This window comes from Centroberyx gerrardi, chromosome 16 (assembly GCF_048128805.1).
Source record: "Centroberyx gerrardi isolate f3 chromosome 16, fCenGer3.hap1.cur.20231027, whole genome shotgun sequence".
NCBI classification, from domain to species: Eukaryota; Metazoa; Chordata; class Actinopteri; order Beryciformes; family Berycidae; genus Centroberyx; species Centroberyx gerrardi.
The window spans coordinates 11,881,938-11,901,122 of NC_136012.1; the positions used below are offsets into that span (position 1 = coordinate 11,881,938).

Here is a 19,185-nt window from a genome sequence, read left to right on the forward strand (position 1 = left end):
AAGGAACTTCACAATGCTGAAGAAAGAGGTGCAGACTCTTAAACGTACTCAAGTAAAACACAGCATTACTTTGACAGTACAGTAGCTGCAGAAGTGGAATCTAGTTACACTGTGGCTTTGCTGGTATTACAGTTGCAGCGCTTTATAACAGCTGTTAGTTGCATCAAGTTAACACGTTGCACTACAGCAGTACAGTGATGTTAGATCAAAAGCACCAAGTAAGTGTGTGTGTCTTGTCTGTGTGCCCACATCAGAGGGTTTCTCAAGAGGCACTCTGAGAACAGTTTGATCGTGGTAACCATACTTCCTCTTTTGTGGCTCGTTGCCATGGCGAGACTTCCCTTCCAGGCAGGAAGTGACAGGAAGTCCCAAGTGATGAGGTCCTGAGTGTGTGTGTGTGTGTGTGTGTGTGTGAGTGAGAGAGTGTGCATCAGCTTTGGGTGGAGCACTCACAACACTGTGACCCCCTGACTGAGTGCACATCGCGAAGGACTCCAGCTTTTAGTCTGGTGCGTGAGCCACCATGGCGAAGAACTCTAATTCTCTAGGGATTTCTGTTGGCCACATGGTGAGTTGGCAGCAACCTTATTAGGCTTGGCTTGATTCTGCAGTTGTCTTTTGGATCCAACAAGTTGTTCAGGGATGTATGTAAAGCACTGTAACGATGCTACTGCTGGTGAATATATGTGTAATGGCAGGTTTCACTAGCCGTTACATAATGGGATTCCTAGACTGTGCATTTTCTTTTCTATGAAGGACGATAAGGTGGAGAGTTGTGGCTGTTGAATGTCTCTAAGTTGTGTGTCCTTGTAATGATTTACTAAGCAGTGATTTCTTTTGAAACATTGGAATTGTTTTTTGGCGTACATCCTGATACTAATATGGCCACAGTTGACATCCAGGTCGATAACTTTTGTGCCCTTCTCTCTCTCTCTATCTCTCTCTCTGTCTCTTGGGAGTGCATTATAGCACTTTCTTGCACTGGGTTGTATTTTCTGTCTCCACTCCTCCAGATGAAATCCTCGGCACTGCCAGAACTAATCAGGCTGTGCGGCTACAGTTGGTCGCTACTGAAACAGACTGGCCCTGCTTGAGTCAGAAGCGGAAACTGAGCCATGCCTGTTTGCCAATCTGTTGTGTGTAGGCTGAGCTGGCCTCGGTCTACTGTCTGTGAGACCGTAACGTTTCCTATATTGGTTTGGTTCTGCTGAAGGTGTGAATGCCGATCTAAAGATGTACTTCGTAGATGCTGAAAGGCCCCCGGTTGTTTCTGTGGTTTTTAAAAAAGCAAATAGGCTTAGCCACCCGCTTTTCTGTGCTGCATTAGACTCTTTGCTGCCATTTGTTTGCTTCCATATCTTGTCTGTACTTCTTAAAAGGATTTTCAGAAAATCTTAACACATGCTCCCCTTGGATATTGGTCTCTGTTGCAGTGTGAAGGCAAGATGGGCGAGCAACTTCTAAATAAGGGATAGATGAATCATTTGCGTTTTTGCCATAGACACTAGAAAGCCATGGACAAAGTGACTGTAGTGTCACCCACTGACTTTCTACTGGCCTGACTGGAGCCCAGGAGGTGGGTTACTAGGTGCTGACACATTGTGTTTTAGGAGTCAGAGTTTGCACAGGGTGGAGAGGTGGAGTTAAGGGTGAAGCCAGCCCATATTACCTTATATGGTCATGAAGCCCATGTGCAGCCCAGAGCCGTTGTCTTTGCCAAGAACAGAATTATGCTGACATGTGTCTTCCTTATGGCACAATTGTTTAATAAATCACCATAAGGAGGGACATTAGAGGAAATTAAATCAGCTGTTGTAACTGTTGACTGCATGTTTCTACATAGAAGATGGGCTTTGGTCCCACTGACTGAGTTGTTCTGCAGCCAGCCAGTAGAGGGTAATAGAGGGACCGTCTCTCCCAGGACTTCTGCATTGGCCTCTAAAGCCAAGGCCAGGTTTAGCCCCTTGGTTTTAGCCTGGATTTTTATTGTCACATCAGAGGATGCTGGGAAAAGGGTCCCGCCTGCACACCATACGTACAGGTCTGCCCGTATGCCTCAGCAGCAGCTGGTTCTTGGGAGACCTTGACTGTGAGTCACTTTTGACTCACAGTCAAGGTCTAAGAGGCCTAAGAGACCCGTGGAGGACAAGTTGTTTTTCTCTTCTTATCAATCAATCTCCGGTTTCATCTTTTGTTCAAGAGTGTGGTTATTATATTTCTCTCCCCCCCCCAAGCTTTAAAAGGCTCCTTTGGCCTTGAAAAAGATTACAGTGTATTTCACTGTCACTGAAAACACAGTTTAGAGCCTTGGACATGATAAACCCAGCTTGTGTGCACACAATCTGCAAAGTTTAGTGACAGTCTTCATTTGTCTCTGAGGAAGCTCCTGAAATGGAACAGAAAGGAGTTTGACAAGATGTGAATTAGGTTTTGTGTGAGCTGTGAAAAGTGAATGAGAGCGTCGTCATCAGTGGCACAACCACTTCCTGTGAAAGCCTCGCCTGATTGCACCACCGTTACACAGAGAGGTGGCGGAAAAAAACAAAAACACGCAGCTGGTCTTCACATTTCACTTCCTAAATGTGTGCCTGTGTGCTTTTGAATGCATGTATGTAGCTTCCATAACTGGGGTGGCAACACATTACTTATTACTTACTTATTCTAAAGGTTTTACTGTAATTTTTGATGTTGTGGAACAGCTCCGTATTTTCATTAAGTTAGGAGCTAAGTTTTAGTTCTCTGGTTCCTCGCTTTGGAAGAGAGTTATTGATCACAAATATTGATTGTACTTTCCTAGACAATAGTAATGATGTGAATTCCATTTCACCTTTGTATGAATATGATTTTTCTGATAATCCTAACCCTAACAACAGAAGATAGATTTGAAGTTGGTCTTAAATTTGGGGTTGCATTTCTCTTAAAACTATGAATTATGTATGGCTTTTACCAATACAGATACTATTGCCATAGGTTACTAGACTATGACAACCCCGGTGATGTGTATTCCATCTTATTAGCTGTCTTTCCAAGTTTTAGTTTGTTTTAGTATTGTTGTAAAATACCTTCTCTCTCTCTCTGCAGAGCCAGGCAGTGTCAGATGGAGGTAAGCGTGAAGAGCCCGTGTTCTGCTGCCAATCCTGTACACCTCATATTTCTAAGCACTGAACATGTCTGTACATGACAGAACAAAGCATCAGATTCAGTTTCCTTCTTGGTCATACTTACTTTGTGCGCTGCTAAATGTGTGTGTTTCAGAGTTGAACATGACCGCGCGGGGCTGCGGAGGCAGCAGCTCCAGCCTGCCAGGGACTCAGGGCGGAGCGGCCGGCCAGGCGAACAGCGTGCTGAGCTGGGCCGTCTCCTTTGAAAAGCTGCTGGAGGATCCCGCCGGAGTCTGCTTCTTCACGGTGAGGCGTACACGCACACGCACACGCACACGCACGCACACACACACACACACACACACACACACACACACGCATACACACAGAGTACAACTTGGCCTGCGTCATGTTGTCGTCATTATACACCAACTTCATAGATAGTTCAAGTGTTGATTTTTATCAAAGTTTACTCATTTCCTCTCACTATAGGTGCGTCAAACCTCTTCATGAAGTGTGTGTGCTGTTTGTCTTTCTCCACAGGCCTTTTTGAGGTCTGAGGTCAGTGCAGAGAACATTTTATTCTGGCAGGCGTGTGAAAAGTTCCGGAAGATTCCAGCCACCCATTTAGCAGAGGTATGCCGGCATTCCTCCCCTCTCTATTTAGTGTATCTGACAGGGGTGTGACGGATATCTGTCATTGTGCTGTTGGCTGTGCATTTCTTGACATAAGCTCCCTCCGCGGTCTCTTATAGATCTGTAAAACCTCCACTAAGCACTAAGTAACAGGATGGTAATGGAGGCAGACAGGAAGTTGAACATTCACACTGAGAGCAATTTGGTTGATGTGTCGCTCTGTTCTGACCCACTGTGGGCGAAGCGAGAGGCTCCAATTGTATCTGTGTACTGGTCTGCCGTTACAAAGCTTTGAACAGTCAAATCATGTATTTTTCAGTTAAAATAACACAATTAACAAGCGCTAATTAGGTAGCGTTAATCGAAAATAAACAGAAAAACTCTTAACATACTTCAGAACTCACCATCAACCACAATAATGGATGCAACCATTGTCCAAGCATCGTTTTTGTGAGTGAGATATTTGTCGTGTCTTTCTCATAGTCTTTCAAATAAAAGTTGTAGAGAACTGGGATGCTTTGATTGGCTGTAATCAACTTCTCATCCATTTTGCATAAGCTATTGATAAGACATGAAATGAAACACTGATAGGGAAACAAGGAAGCGTGGGAATCTGATTGGCTGTTGACGATTGGCTGTTGATGGCCATGAAAAGTTCAGGCATGGCCAACTTTTCTTGATGGGTACTGAAATCTATCTAGCATCAGATAAATATTCAGATAAAACTCAATGGGCAGCTGCTTGCAATATGTTATAGTGGTTGTATCTGTCCTTGTAAAAAGGAAAACAAAACAAGGAAAAACACGCCTCATCTTTTTCCCATTGAGTTTAGGAAGAAACACAGATTATTATTGCTCATGCATATGGGAAGTGTAGACCAGGTCCCAGTCTGCAGTAGGTCTCAGTGTGACGGTGCTGTTTGTGTTTGTAGCTGAAGGAAGCGGCTCGCTCCATCTACCAGACCTACCTGGCTGACAGCGCTTCCTACTCAGTCAACATTGATGACACAGCCAAGACAGAGGAGAAAGACCTGGAACATCCCACAGCTGATATGTTCAACAAGGCCCAGGCTCAGGTCTGCTTGTAGTCCACGCACACACACACACACACACACACACACACACAAACACACTTCTGTCAACACCCTCTAATACATTCGATGTTGTTGTTGCTGTAACTGACTGTGTGTCTCGCTGTCCTGCTCCGTGTCAGATATTTAAGCTGATGAAGATGGACAGCTACAGGCGCTTTGTGCGCTCCCCTCTCTACCAGAGCTGCACCTTGGCCAGCGTAGAGGGCAAGCATCTGCCCCGGCTCTTTTCTGAGCCGGCCCGCATGGGGTCCTGGGAGGACATGGGCAACAGAAGCCCCTCCCTTGGTGACAGCAAGAAGGTAGAGCAAGAGGGAGGAAATGGACAGAGGGACGGGAAAGAAAGATGATGGGAGGAAGAGATAGATAGAAGAATGAACTGATAAAATGCCCTGATTTTCTCTTTTGTGTTAATTATATTGTAATGGCTTGTGATAACTTTCTCAAACAGAACAGGAAGCCAGACTCTAACAGCAGTCCAGGCGGGAAGAGTGCGGCAGAGAAACAGCGACAGAAAAGAGGATCCTGGGGAGGTAGTGCCTGTCGAATGATGGCAGCTCTGTTTAACTTGTCCTGTGCTTCTGAATCAGTTATGCTTCAAGGTAAATCCTTTGACTTTATTGAAAAATTCCTCCCTTGCTCTTCTTCCCATCTGTAGCAGTAGATATGTCCACCACCCATGCCATAGTGGTCCGGAAAGAGTCCCAGATGTCAGTCAAGTCCACCAGCAGTGTGGAGCTCGGCTCCCTCTACAGGCAGACAGAGGTCAGTGCACCTGTCAACGGGCTGTGTAGCTGGAGCCGGCTCCCCGTAATTGAATGATGATTTAATGAGTCTTAATTAGGAGGCGGGTGTGATAATGACACCCCTTCAACATGTAGTCTACAATGTGACAAGTCGTATGGCTTAGAGGAAAATCTACTGTAAATTGAATTACTCTGAAAATTTAGAGTATTATTTCTCCCCTCGCTCCATCTCTGATTCAGAATGGCTCCAGTCCTCGCTCCCCAGAGCAGGGTGGGGGAGCTGGGAGTCGCTTGGAGGGGGGCTACTGCTGCGTCTACCTCCCCGACGGCAGCGCCTCGCTGGCCCCGACGCGGCCCGGCCTGCTTGTCAGAGACATGCTGGCCGGCCTGTGTGAGAAGAGAGGTTTCCCGCTAAAAGATGTCGTCATCTACCTTTACGGCAAAGACAAGGTGAGCGCTCAGCCCCGGTCCTTGAAAACCTGAATGGAAAAAGAGCTTTGAATCAAGAATTTGTTTTTAAAATGCCCACTGTGCCACACTGTATTGTAATAATATGACAAAGATGACTCTCCTCTCTATATTTTTAAACCTTTTTTCCTCAAAGTTAATGCTTACATCTTTGAAAATTGTCTCTCATTGTATGATAAACTGTGCTCTCCCCCACAGCAACCCTTATCGCTGGACCAGGACTGCTCCGTGCTGAGAGACCAGCAGGTCTCCTTAGAGCTTAGGGTGACGTTTGCGTGAGTCAACTGTGGCACTTCCTCCAGTCCTTCCTCTCTGTCTTTCTCACCCAAGCAGCGTTTCACACACACACCCCCTTACTACAGCATGCCACTTCTCACCATCCTAGAGGGAACTCCTCGTGTTAACCCCAGACTGGGAGATGGGCTTTCTAATCATCATTTCAGTCGTCATTGTCATTTGCAATGAATGAATTAGCAATTTGAATCAGTTAGGTAGAAGGTCAATTTTGGATTGTCTGCTAAGAATTGATTCTCTGGGTGACAGATTCCTCTGTGGCTTTAGGCTTCAGCTGTCTGGACCTTAATTATGCGCTACTGCTGAGTCCACTGCATGTGATAGGGTTGTGACTTGCAACTGTGTGATGGAGTGTATTGAAGTGTCTGTGTGTGTTTCAGGCTGGAGGTCGTCTTCACTGGTAAGACAGGGGGGATCGTGGTGAAGTCCAGCAAGACGCTGCAGGACGCCCTCTCTGCGGTGCTGCAGAAACACCAACTCAGACCACAGGACGTCCTGGTCACCATGGTGAGCACTGTCCGATCCTGTGTGTGTGTGTGTGTGTGTGTGTGTGTGTGTGTGTGTGTGTGTGAGTGTGTGAGTGTGTGTGAGAATGAGACCATATGTAACTGATTTTGTGTCTGTGTGTGTGTCAGTATCTCTCTGGTTGCAATCCTTCACGCCTCACTTTCTGTGATTTCAGGTTGGGAGTGACGAGTCCCTGAACATGAGCACCAATGTGTTCAGACTGGCCAATAAGATGCTGAGGCTTGACAAGATCAAAGGTGAATATACTTGACCCTTGAAAGCTTGACGTTTACTTTTGTGTGAGCAAGAGGAATCAAATTTATAATATAATGTTGTGGTACAGTACAACAATGTTGAATGTTGCTGCATTGCACCTTTTTTTGGGTGGTAGATGACCTAGTGTCAAGTAATGAAAACAACATTTCTCCTTGGGTGATGAATACAGTATATCAAATCAATCAAATCAAATAAAGGCACATACTAGCCTTCTATCATCTGCTACATGTCTGTGATGCATTGTGTGTCTTCATCCGAATGCTGCCTGCACCCTGCCGCTCTCCTCCTGGGTTTGAGGTTTCTCTCCATGGGTCCCAGGGAATGTTTCTGCATTTTTTGGCTCTCACTTGCACTTTGACGGCAGCGAGGAGAGAGTCTTCCTTTTCACCGTCCACTTTAATGCCCTCGTTTTCTATGTCATTGTCTGCTTATTCCACTTTCCCTACCCCAGCTCCTTTGTCTCTCGCTCGCTCGCTCTCCTCCTCCCTTTCTGTGGGGTCTTGATGTCCGAGTCCATTTGGCTTGTTGAGTGCTGTGTCACTTTGAGTTCACTCACCTCTTCTCCCTACTGCTGCGAGACCAGAACCAACTTCACTTTGGATCAGCGCTCCCACGCCTCAGCTCCACTTACTCCGTTTAGAAAGAGCGGATAGATTGGATTAGAGTGGCCGTATCCCAAGAGGACCAGTTTAATTCTTGTCAAGGATATTTTATCTGGCTGACTTCGGTGTTTAGCACAATGGAGCACTTACATTCTGTAACATCATCAGCCGACCTCCACCCTCTGTGTTAACAGAAAAAGTTTCTGTCTGTGGCACATAGTAATTACTCATCTTTCCAGAATGGACGTGTTGTTCCCCGCAGTAGAAACTGATTTATATCTTTGTGTGGTGTGAGTAGGAAGAGACCAGAACAGCAGTTCCAGACCCAGTGGCCATTCTCCAGCCACACAGGTGAGGCATTGCTCACAGACTGCTTAACACACCTTATTGTAGGACCTTGCAATGAGTTGAGACATAAAGAAACAAAAATCTAAACGTATTTTTCCCCCAATGTGTGTTGAGATATGATTGATTGGCTGATTTATTGGAGGAAAATAAATCAATATACAGTATCTCAGCTAATAACATAAAATGAAAACCAGTTTTTAAGGTGTTCTCTATTCAGTGGGATAAATGTTCATACAGCTGTTTACCTAACTGCTTCTTCAGCACTTGAGAAAATGTTAAAAGAAAAATCGCAAGAGGATGAGCTGTTATTGGTTATGATTTTCTCAATATGAATATAATGAAGGTTATTCTTTGATGTGTAACTTCAGTGGGCTGTTGAAGGTCAATGATTAGGCACAGCACTTGTTTCAAAAGCTGCTTACAACATTTTTCCCTCTAATGAAAAGTTGGAGCCTCGTGTGATTTGTAAATTTTGCAGCCAATACTGTGATTGAGATTTTAAGAAACTGCATATCGATAAGGCTGTACTTCGTGTGATTTGTCGTCTGCCTCGGTCCCAGGGGCGAGCGGCAGGTCCAGGTGGTGTGGAGGCCCGGTCGTCGCCCCAGGCAGAGAGAGCCAGGACTCAGCCCAAGCCCAGTAAGAACCACGACATGGATGGTAGGACTCCCCCAGCAGTATCCAGCCAGGATAGGGGGACTACTTAGGGTGGATCGACACCACAAGACTCTTTGCAGATGTCTTGAACCAGTTGCCATCCTATCCAAAATTCCTAGATCTGTTTTTCAACCCTTTCTTTCAAGGCTTTTTAGAATTACTTGAATATAAATGTATAGTCTTTACCCAGGACGAAAAATCAATTGCCCTAGATGACTAAACATAACCTCAGCCATTTAAATGCCCTAGGTAACTAAAAAATACACAGCAGAATGTATTTGAAACAATGCAAAAATGAACATGATCCTTTCTGTGTGTGTCAGGGCTGCTGGACATGTTGAGCAGGGCTCAGGGCAACAGGGTTGATGACCAGCGAGGTCTTCTGACCAAAGAGCAGCTAGAGGTTCCCCAGTTCCTGCAGCTGCCCTCAGACCAGCAGCAGGACGCAGCGGGAGGAGGGCCCGTTCCCACCGGCTCAGAAGCATCATCTACTTCAAGTTCAGTTGAAGGAGCAAAGAAATCCAATGACTCTGCTGGCTCTGAACCTAAAGACTTAAAGGAAACAACAGTTTGAATACCTGTGTGTGTGTGTGTGTGTGTGTGTGTGTGTGTGTGTGTTGGGTGGGGGGGGGGGGGGGGGGGGGGGGGTCGGTGGACCAGAACTAATTGTTAGGCGAAAAGAAAACTGGTCAAGCACTTTTTATGATTGACTATGAATAAGCTCTGAAACAGCGGTATGCTGCCATCTCTTGTACTAATAATGGGCCTCATCAGGCAATATGGTGAAAGAAATAAAATCATGGCAAGAATTTAAAGTGTCATTTCAAAACACTACACATCCATTATGGAAAAAAATGTTACTTGATGTGTATTGTTCAACGTTTCAAAAATCCATGTGATTCCATTAGCATCAATGTAGCTATTTTATAAAAAGATTGCAAAATAGTTACCAATAGTTATCAATAATATTCACTTTCACTTTCAAAGAAAATTTTTTTTTTGGACTGTAGAAGATGTCAACTTGTTGCCTTTTTTTTTATGGTGGATATTAAATTGGAATGAAACTTGTTTTTTAATCTATGCAAAGTAAATTAAACAGTACCTAACCTTTTTCAGAAAGCATTTGGCCTGTATAATTTAAATTTTAGCTCAACATTTCACCCTAAAGCCGACTTGTTGCTCTATTTTTTCCATGATGCCATACATTATGAATTGCAGTTCAAATTGCTTTTGTTTCTAATGTCACATTCCAGCCGTTTCTCCTCTGAACTCTGAGCAAAAGCATGTTTTTGTACAGGAACTAGTGACTATCCAAAAAGTGTCTTTGAAGTGTATTGCACTATTGATTTTTTCTATGTTTCATTTGAGAATATTGAATATTTTTACTGTAACTGTTTTAGATATTTTAGAATAGTAATTTGCATTTTGTGTGCTTACTCACTGTTTTGTCCATATGTGTGTTCATGGTACTTCTCTAGCACATTTTGTTTGCTGTGTCGGCACTTTGACGAGCCCTTAGTGACTGGTCGAGTCCTCTTCTCCTGTCACCTCAGACTAAATCTCAGGGTCCAGATCTACAGTATTAGCGATATGAAATTACTAGTATTATAGAGAGTGAATCGGGTTCTGTGTTCATTAAAATATCCCACATGGTGTATGCGCAGAATTAAATAGTGTTTTTATGATGAAATGTAATCCCTTGTCTCAGAAGTTTGTTTGTGGAAATGGAAGTCAGATTCCAGGTGTTTTCCCTGGGTCAAGAAATGTTTACATGGTTCACTAAGGTCAGTTTCTGGCTTGACTAATGGTTGAAGTTAATTATCCTCAATCTGTTTTTATGTTTGATGTGGGAAGACCTTCAACCAGCCTGAGGATTGGATGTATGACTCATGCAAGTCCAGTCCGGATCTGTGTGTGTGTGTTTGACTAACTCTGATTATCTTATTGACTATCTGTGATTATATTATCTTCTCCTGTATTTCTGGTGTGGCCTTTAAGAGAAACCTGTCTCTGAGATGATGTCACATAATGATGTCATTTTTGCACAGTGACGGGGATCGGGGGCAGTGCTGCGATTGGCTCTCTATCAACGCTTGCCAGCCAATGACGTGCGACGTCTGTCTAGAGACTTGTTGCTGGAAGGTGTTTTCCAATTGAGGTGCAGCCTGAGAGGAATAATATGGGATATATTTGGCTATTGTATGGGTTACAAAACAAATTAGATGAGTCATAGATGGATTCATCCACTCATGTTGATGACAGCAGCAGCATACATTATTATCTCAGAGGGGCTGACAATATGAGGTTTGGTAAGCAGCCTAAAGCTATCTCCTCTGCCCACCTTGTCTATATAATATTACAGATATAATTATTATTGCATTGTGTTCACTAAACCTGTGGCAATGCATAGACCTGTATTAGGAAGTATACAATTCCTGTTTATTATCACACCCCCAGCCTCAGACTCTCTCAAGCTGGACACATTAGCATACACAGCTATGATTGGTTGGACTTGGCACACCTGGTGTGTGTGTGTGTGTGTGTGTGTGTGTGTGCGCGCGCGTCCAGCAGTGCATGACTGGTGCGTCGGCGGAGCTCTGAATGGGCAGAGAGGGGTGTGCTCTGAGACACTATAGCGGCACCACAGCAGTGAAATGAGGAGTGCCATCTACCCTCCTGCACGTCTTCACTGAGAGAAGGAAAGGAGGGAGAAGGAGAAAAGGAGGTGAGTGTCTGAATTTCCCCCAGGCATTGTACTAATCTCATTTTTTTTTGGGAGGGGGGGGGAGGTGATCGCTGTGCTTGTACAGTCATTAGATGTGTCTGCCTGCCCTTTCTCTCTGTCACTCTCATTATTCTCTCTCTCTCTCTCTCTCTCTGCCTTACTGTCTCTTTCTCACTTTGTGCATGCCTGTGTCTTGATTAAATGTCTCGTGCTGTCTTCCTCAGAAAGGAGCTAAACCTCTTTATCTCTTCGCTCACATAAAAAAAACCTCACATTTTCAAAGAGTCAGGTGTCAGAGAAGTGCCAAGGTAAGGTTATAGTGTCTCCTATTCTCTGCTTTGTTATTGGAAAGGCATATTTACTGCTTTGAACTATGTTTGAGCTCAGTTGCATGCTGTATCTACCGTACGTCGGGATAGATTACTTTGAATAGGTGGAAGTCTTTATTTTCTGAACTCAATCCTTTGCTAATGGGTGCTGAGAAAGGAACTCTCTGTGCCAGTGAGTGTTCTGCAGAGGAATACCTAAGTGGTGTAAAACTAAACCCATCCAGTAGATCAATGCTGGCATATTACTTTGTATTGTGGCTCACTATCCATTGAGAGATTCTGCCTGGCTGCTGAAGGACAAAGAGTGTGTGTTCTGTGTGGTAAAAAATGAATAGGGGCTTCACTCGCTCTGACTCAGTATCAGGTGAGACGCACAACGGCCGAGCTGTGATTCAGTAGCAGGCAGGCAGGGAGCAGCTGTGTCGACCGCTGACGACACTGAGACTGTGTGTGTGTGTGTGTGTGTGTGTGTGGGAGGGGTGGGGTGGGGGTGAGGGGGCTTCCACCTGAGTGTGGCAGCACAGACAGCCCATCATCATCATCATCATCAATTACAGGACATGATGTCCTTGCTACTGTACGCGAGCGGTCTTGATGTGTTCCTCTCCTGTCTTCCTGTGCAATTACTGCCTACATGCTCACCTTGGTGCGCTAACCTCCTCCTCCTCCTCTGTGTGTGTGTGTGTGTGCACGTTCCTGCTATAGCGGTTTCTATAATTACAAATGTTCCTGTGAGCCTGTGTCGCCTCTGCCTCTGATCAGCATGTTCGGCAGCGCAGATGTGGCCAGGCGACACCCCGCCCTCGGACCAGGGTTTGAGTTCCCCCTCTGAGCTGATTTGTGCTGGTTAGTTGACTGTAAAGAGTGGAAACCATCACACACACACACACACACAACTGTGGATCATTCAACCCACGGCCTGAAGGGATATTTTCTCTCATCCTCATCGTTGCTAAATGTCTGTAAGGGGCCGGCGTGGGCAGAGACAATCAGAAGTGATTATGTGTCTCCAACAGGTAGTCATTTGACAGATGGATGGACCAGTCTGCTCTTGAAATGCTCGAAGGCAGCTGGGAGTGATTATGTACATGCAACTTGACTCTCTTTTTCTCTTTTATATCTTTTCCCTTTTTCTGAAGCACACACACACACACACACACACACACACAGAAATTAAGCTCAAGAAGCTCTTGTCATGCTCTGCTGCTCAGTCAGGAAGTTAATTACAGTGATGACCCTACACTGAAGGATTTGAGCTATAGGCTAAACTCACTCTTCAGTGTTGTGGATTCAAATCTCCATAGCTCCATGCGCTTCTTATGCAAGGCAGAGGTTCACATTAGCGTTTTACTCAGGATTGTAAAGGCTAATTACTCCATTACTACTTTATTAAAAGCATTTTTTTCCCCCTCAGATTCATCCTCCTCATCCTCAGGTCTCTCAGTCAAGTGATGGCAGGATGAAACAGGGATGGAAGAGGAGAGACTGTGAGCCAAAATATTCTATTTGCCCATCCTTGCAGAAAGAGGTCTTGAGTGGCTCTTAAGGCAATATTCACTTTGCATCGCTATTGTGTGTGTGTGTGCCTGTGTGCGTGTGCCTATGCCCACGTAATAATCTCATTTAATGTATGAGCCCGTTTCGTGTGTTTGTATGCAGACCACAAAGAGGCGGCAGGCATCGTCGTATTCGGACGTGTCACCTTGGCTGTCGTCGTTCTCGCTCATGTGGATTAATCGATGGGGAAGTGTTTCTCCGAGTCACGGGGCTTTTCCACCCCGGGTACAAAGGAGATGCACTCCCGCCTGCCTCAATCTAGCCTGTACAGTCTTCCATCCCTGTGCCTCTGTCTCCTCTAAAATGGATGGAGTCCTCGTCTACCCGAAGACTGACAGAGAGAGGCGGAGGAGAGCAGGGGGAGAGGCAGGGTGAGGCAAGCAGTCAAATCACTCTCATTTAGGTCATATCCCTCAGCATCCCTCAGACTCGCTGAATGCCTGTCCTCCCATCAAGGCTGAGATTATCCTGCCCAGGAACACAGCCTCTCAAAGAGATATAATGCACGATAGTTTAGAGTAAGTGCAGGGAGGACAACAGTAAACCCATGGCTCACCCAGCCGGGCCTCCCGATCATGTATGAGCTTAACAGGCGAACCACCGGGTCGGTCACTCAGCTATAGATCATTCAACTGCATTAGCACGTATTGGCTAGTACTGCAGCCAGAGATGAGGGTTTGAATATCACATTGATTCTAGTCCTGCTCGCTTTACTAATGGAGTTCCCAGCAGCATGTGATGTGGCGCTGTCGTGACTGCTGACGTCAGCCGCCACAGTTGGTGAGTGAACTTCTGTCGATCGGCTCCCATTCATTGTTAATGAGCCCCGGGCTGATGCTTCCTGTAGAGCAGCAGACTGAAGCGGAGATCAGGGTGGGAGTCGGTCCACTTTCAGTTCAGTCAAATCGGGAAGTGAGTTTGAATTTCTGTTTTTCATTTTATTTTGTTAGATTCCTACGCTCTATAAATTCTAAAGGGAAATTATTGAGAATGAGAGATTTATAATCATGTGAATTGCATTAATAACTACCACTACTTAAAAGGGGCGGGTTGTTACTTTAAAAATGTATTCTATTACATGTGCTAGTTACCTCATCAAAATTGTAATCGGTAAGATAAACCAAGTGATTACCCAAACTCAGTAATGAATTCTGATTACTTTCAGTTGCTTTGCCATATTTAAGGTATAAAGGCACCGATACAGATAAGAAAAAATGAAAAATTACAAAGTTCAGGAAATGTATCTAAGGTTTTTGTACAAACATACATTTTCTTCTGTGCCATATTTGAAATGGCTTTCTGAGTTTCTCACTTTCACTTTAAACGTATTCCCAGAAGTAAACTTAATTTAGTATCTGTAATCAGAATTCCTTATTGTTTTAGGTGACATAACAGAATACAGTTAAATTTTTTTGTGTTTAAAATACATAGCACACATTATAACAAGTATTCCATAACTCCCCAACCCTGCTACTTATACTAGCTTAATTGAACTTTATTTATACCTGTTTAAAGGAAGGATCCACATCAGACTGAGAAGAGCCTGGGATAGTGCATGTTTAAAATAAGAGCAAGTCTTTAAGAAGTGTACTGGGAATAACACAACAACAATAATAGAGGCATGGTGATCATCAACATCTCCATCAGTGTTATCATCATCTTTATGTTTATCATGCTTATTTTGACTAACAATATAATCATCGTCAGCATCACCACCACTGCTGCCACCACCATGTATAATATCAGCTTTGCACTGTTCCAGTGTTGCATACAGTAGACTTTGATTGATAAGATTCTCATGGGTAAGAGAGCACAATCTCTAACAACTGACACTGAAACTGTGTGTGTGCGCGCCTGTGTGTGTGTGTGTGTGTGTGTGTGTGTAGATGTGTGTCGGCGTCGGGACCAGAGAGTGACAGCTTGTTTTTGTCCCAGTCGGATCCCTCTGGCTTTGAGTGTAACTGGGAGCAGAGCGGCCCGTTCTAGAGAGGCCGGTGCTTTGTGAGCAGCAACATTATAGAACCACATCTTCAAAACTCTGTCCTGTGTGTATTGCGTCCTCCTTGCAGATCCTGCTGCCTCCAGTCACCAGAATATATTGTCTTCTCTTCCCTCAACATCCCAGCTGTGTGTCCAGGGAGTCCACTAAACCACCAGGTTGCTAGGAAGTGTTTTGATCTGATCCAACTCGTCAGACAGAATCAGAAATCTGCAGCCAGTGTTGAGGTCCAGAATCACAGAAGTATAAGATTTCATCTCCTGCATGTTGACCCAGACTGTGAAGGTCTGGCTTCCCAAGTGTTTCAGTGTTTCCTGAGACCAGCTGTGGATCTGGCAGTGTGTGCCGGCCGTTATTCATTGTGGCCTTTTTAGCTCTGCAGGAATGAGATGTCGTCAATCCTCAGCTCCTCCAGTAAGGCTCAGATTGTGCGTGATGAGAGTGTTGATCTCCTTCCACTTCATCCCTTGTTCTTCCTCATTATTTGACTCCCCTAACCCTCCTAGCCTTCTCTTCCTCTTGTAGAAGCTTGTCTGTTGGGAATGCCATTTATTCTGCTGTTTGATCACTGTTTTATTTAATTTAACAACCTTCAGTTTCCAATATAAAGATGTCAGTGCATTCTGGGAGTGTATCAGTGGGTCTGAATTCATGGCTTTCTCAATCCTGACACATGACACACACAGGATCCTTATCTTCCCAACAGGGAAAGCTTGAGCAGACTGCGGAGCATCTCTGCTTTCTGACCTCTCTCCTGTTACTACAAAGCGGACATTGTTTTGTTTGCGCCATGGTCGGGATGACAGGACAACGGGATCTTTTAAGATGTGTAAGGACACAGCATAGGAGACATCCTCTTCCAGCAGAGACGAAGACGTTCTCTCTCCTAATTATATTCTGGTCCCTGAACTGTTCCCTGCTTTGAATTACAGTTTTAATGAAACTCACTTAAGAGTTCATCCAGTCAGCTGCAGCTTGAAGTCCCAGGATTCCCTCCTGTAGTTCAGTAACAGCAGTCTGCTCTCCCTTGGTGTAAGTGTGGTGTTTAGTCTCAAGGCCCTCAGACAGATGAAGGGCAGCGTCTGTTTCTGTGATAATTCCCGCCAGCAACGATAGAAAACAACTTTGTAACCAAGTTAACTTGCAGTTGGCTGAGTCAGGTAAGAGTGGGCTCAGATGGGCTGCACTGATTTACAGTATGCGCCCTCATTTCTTTCTCTTTACAAATCTTAAATTGGAAAACAACAATGTGAGCTGTTTGTGCACCGTGAAGAGCAGATTCATCACAGTGTGATATTGAGGACAAAACCGCCAGGGAATATTCCCTCAGGAAACTCACCTAGCAAGACATTCAGATCAGTAAAGTGGAAGCAACAGCGGGTCCCTGAGTCAGAGTCGCCATCTAGTGAAATAAGGCCATAACTGCAGGTTTCTCAGCATGCCAGTGTTCACTCATTGGCTGGTATTCATTAGGCCTCTCAGAGTAGCAGCGCTCATCAGGGATCAGTTTTGCCTATCATTCATACTGGAAAAACAAAGAGGGCCTAGCTGATGACTTTATATCAGTATTCCCACTCTGAGAGGCAATATAAGTATTGGCAAAAAATCATTCATCATTCAATGCATTCAACAACCATGCGGCTGTAAAGTTTTCCTTATCCTCTCTCCCAGATATCCAGTGACGCAGCCTGACTTTTCCAAAGGACATCATCCATCTCAGACCTGCGTCAGCACCGACTTCCTCCAGAGAAAACGCTCGACTCAGCCATGGAGCAGAAGATGAATGAGGTATGTAGAAGAGCGATATGCAAAACCTTTGCATTCAGTCATTCTGGTCCCGTCTAATGTGATATCTATCTCTCTCTCTCTCTCTCTCTTTCTCTCTCTCTCTCTCTCTAGTGCCCCACTACCACCTCTCCTCAGAAGCACATGAAGAACAGGTCCAAATCCACAGAGGAGATCCAACAGACAAAGAGGGTGAGCAGCAGTCTTGGACTCGAGGGATTTCATATCTCCTGTTTCATCCCTCACTCCCTCCCTCTGTCACTCATCACATATCCAGTCTAATCTGCCTGTCCTACCTTTCTCCTTACAGGCTTTTTCCTCACAGAAATCACTCCCAGGTAGACCGGAGCTGGACAAGGTGAAGGTGAGCTGTGTGTGTGTTCTTGTATGTCTGTACTTATGAGGACCACATGTTCTCAGAAGGTTAGAAGGAGGAGGAAAATCCTCAAAAATGAGGACATTTTACTGGACTTCACCTCTTTTAGGGGCTATTTAAGGGTTAGGATTTGGGTTTCAAGGTTAACAATTAGGATTAGGTATTGGTTAGGTTAAGGTTAAGATGGTTAGAGATGGTTAGGATTAGGGAATAAATGTAATCAATGGAAGGTCCTCACAAGTATAGTAATATAAACCTGTGTGTGTGTTTATGTACGTACATGTGTGTGCTTTCATGGATTTTCTATACAATAGAAATACAAATAGTAGAGTGCTGTAATGTATTTATGCAAATCATACTCTCCCCATTTAGAATCCTCTGGATCAGTAATGGAAATAAATAAATATGTATTTCCTACATGGTAATGTCCACATGCAGGCTGAATCAGCAAGTTTTTCTCTTCTGCCTGTGTTGCAGGAGGGTCCCGATGGCTTGGAGACGCCATCGTCCTCCATCGAGGAGCTGAAGTGACGGTGGGACGGGACGAGCCGTCCGCATCCAACCACCTGATCGTCATTATACCAACATGCATAAAAAAATGTACATACCTACACAGGGACACACACATAACACATAGTACTAAACTAGATTAGAAAACACACAAGCAATGAATTTGTGGTCTGTGGAAAGAAACTGGATAAACGCTGACAAATTGAACATGGGCCGACACACGCACAGACACACACACACACACACACACACACACCCACGCACACACACACACACACACACACACACACACACACACACACAGTGAGACAATCACACGTGAACAAAGAGACACCCATGATGATGCTGTTCCATTGTACTGTGAGCATTGTATACATACCAAACTGAATGTGCAATGACAATAAAGTGATGCTGTTGAGTCTATCCATCTTTCTCTCCTCTCTTATTCACACCCACATACCTGACTAATGATGTAGCCTTGACATATCTATAATACACAACTTCATCTGGGATCTATTGAATATGTTGATTTAACGGGAGAAAGGGAATAAAAGCTTAAAGATCCAGTGCAATGATTTCAACTCAGTCAGGGAAAGTTTGATGTTGATGAACACAATGAGCATCTTTTTTTTTTTTTTTTTCAATTTCTGATGGTGAGATGGTTCAAAGCTTGTAGGACTGAGTGAGAACCAAACCTTCCTCTGCAGCCAATATTTCTATCTTTGGGGAACAAATATCCAGTGTTGGAACTTCGGCACCCAGCAACACTGGAGGCACAGAGATTTTGGCTAGTTTGGCAAGTAGCTGGCTGGCTATTGTCTGACAGACTATGGGACAGCTCATTAGCTATGCATACTATTGACCAATCAGAGCATTCAGTAAAACCTGAGTGTAGCTGACATCATTTACACCAGGAAGTAGACTGGAATTCAGAATTTGTTTGATTCTGTTGCAACCAGAGGGAAAGTTTTTCAAAGGGCTGTTAGTCAAATTTCTACATTGCTCACAGTTATAATAATTTGGGTAACTTTACATGAACTGGTCCTTTGTTAGATTATGCCATGAAATTGAAATGCAATTCACATTGCACTGGACCTTTAAGGTGAGGAGAAGTGCGTCTTATCAAACTACCTACTTATATCCTCTATGATGTTTGTGAGTGTGTCTGTGTGTATATGA

General features: G+C 44.5%; 1 protein-coding gene and 1 long non-coding RNA gene across 3 annotated transcripts; both read left to right on the plus strand.

Annotated features, from left to right (window-relative positions):
• Nucleotides 1–457: 457 nt before the first annotated feature.
• On the plus strand, nucleotides 458–9,335 carry LOC139916850 (regulator of G-protein signaling 14). Its single transcript, XM_078289154.1, has 15 exons — nucleotides 458–568; nucleotides 3,082–3,103; nucleotides 3,256–3,407; nucleotides 3,645–3,737; nucleotides 4,669–4,812; nucleotides 4,950–5,129; nucleotides 5,279–5,360; nucleotides 5,486–5,592; nucleotides 5,814–6,023; nucleotides 6,240–6,316; nucleotides 6,716–6,842; nucleotides 7,018–7,099; nucleotides 8,019–8,071; nucleotides 8,629–8,728; nucleotides 9,049–9,335. The coding sequence occupies exons 1-15, from the start codon at nucleotides 524–526 to the stop codon at nucleotides 9,297–9,299; spliced, it is 1,725 nt and encodes a 574-aa protein (XP_078145280.1). The 5' UTR covers nucleotides 458–523; the 3' UTR covers nucleotides 9,300–9,335.
• A 1,992-nt stretch (nucleotides 9,336–11,327) lies between these two features.
• LOC139916861 (uncharacterized) lies at nucleotides 11,328–18,429 on the plus strand. Of its 2 annotated transcripts, none has more exons than XR_011784880.2 (5): nucleotides 11,328–11,450; nucleotides 17,007–17,123; nucleotides 17,235–17,312; nucleotides 17,431–17,484; nucleotides 17,974–18,429. It is a non-coding gene; the product is annotated as an uncharacterized LOC139916861 (long non-coding RNA). The 2 variants fall into 2 exon arrangements; XR_013507254.1 differs by lacking the exon at nucleotides 11,328–11,450 and adding an exon at nucleotides 11,708–11,758.
• The last annotated feature ends 756 nt before the right edge of the window (nucleotides 18,430–19,185 follow it).

Bases quoted from the DNA above. Each gene is read 5' to 3' on its own strand.
- LOC139916850 (XM_078289154.1), top strand. From the start codon at position 524: ATGGCGAAGAACTCTAATTCTCTAGGGATTTCTGTTGGCCACATG. The intron at 569-3,081 runs GTGAGTTGGCAG...CTCTCTCTGCAG, and splicing joins GGATTTCTGTTGGCCACATG to AGCCAGGCAGTGTCAGATGG. The intron at 3,738-4,668 runs GTATGCCGGCAT...TTGTGTTTGTAG, and splicing joins CAGCCACCCATTTAGCAGAG to CTGAAGGAAGCGGCTCGCTC.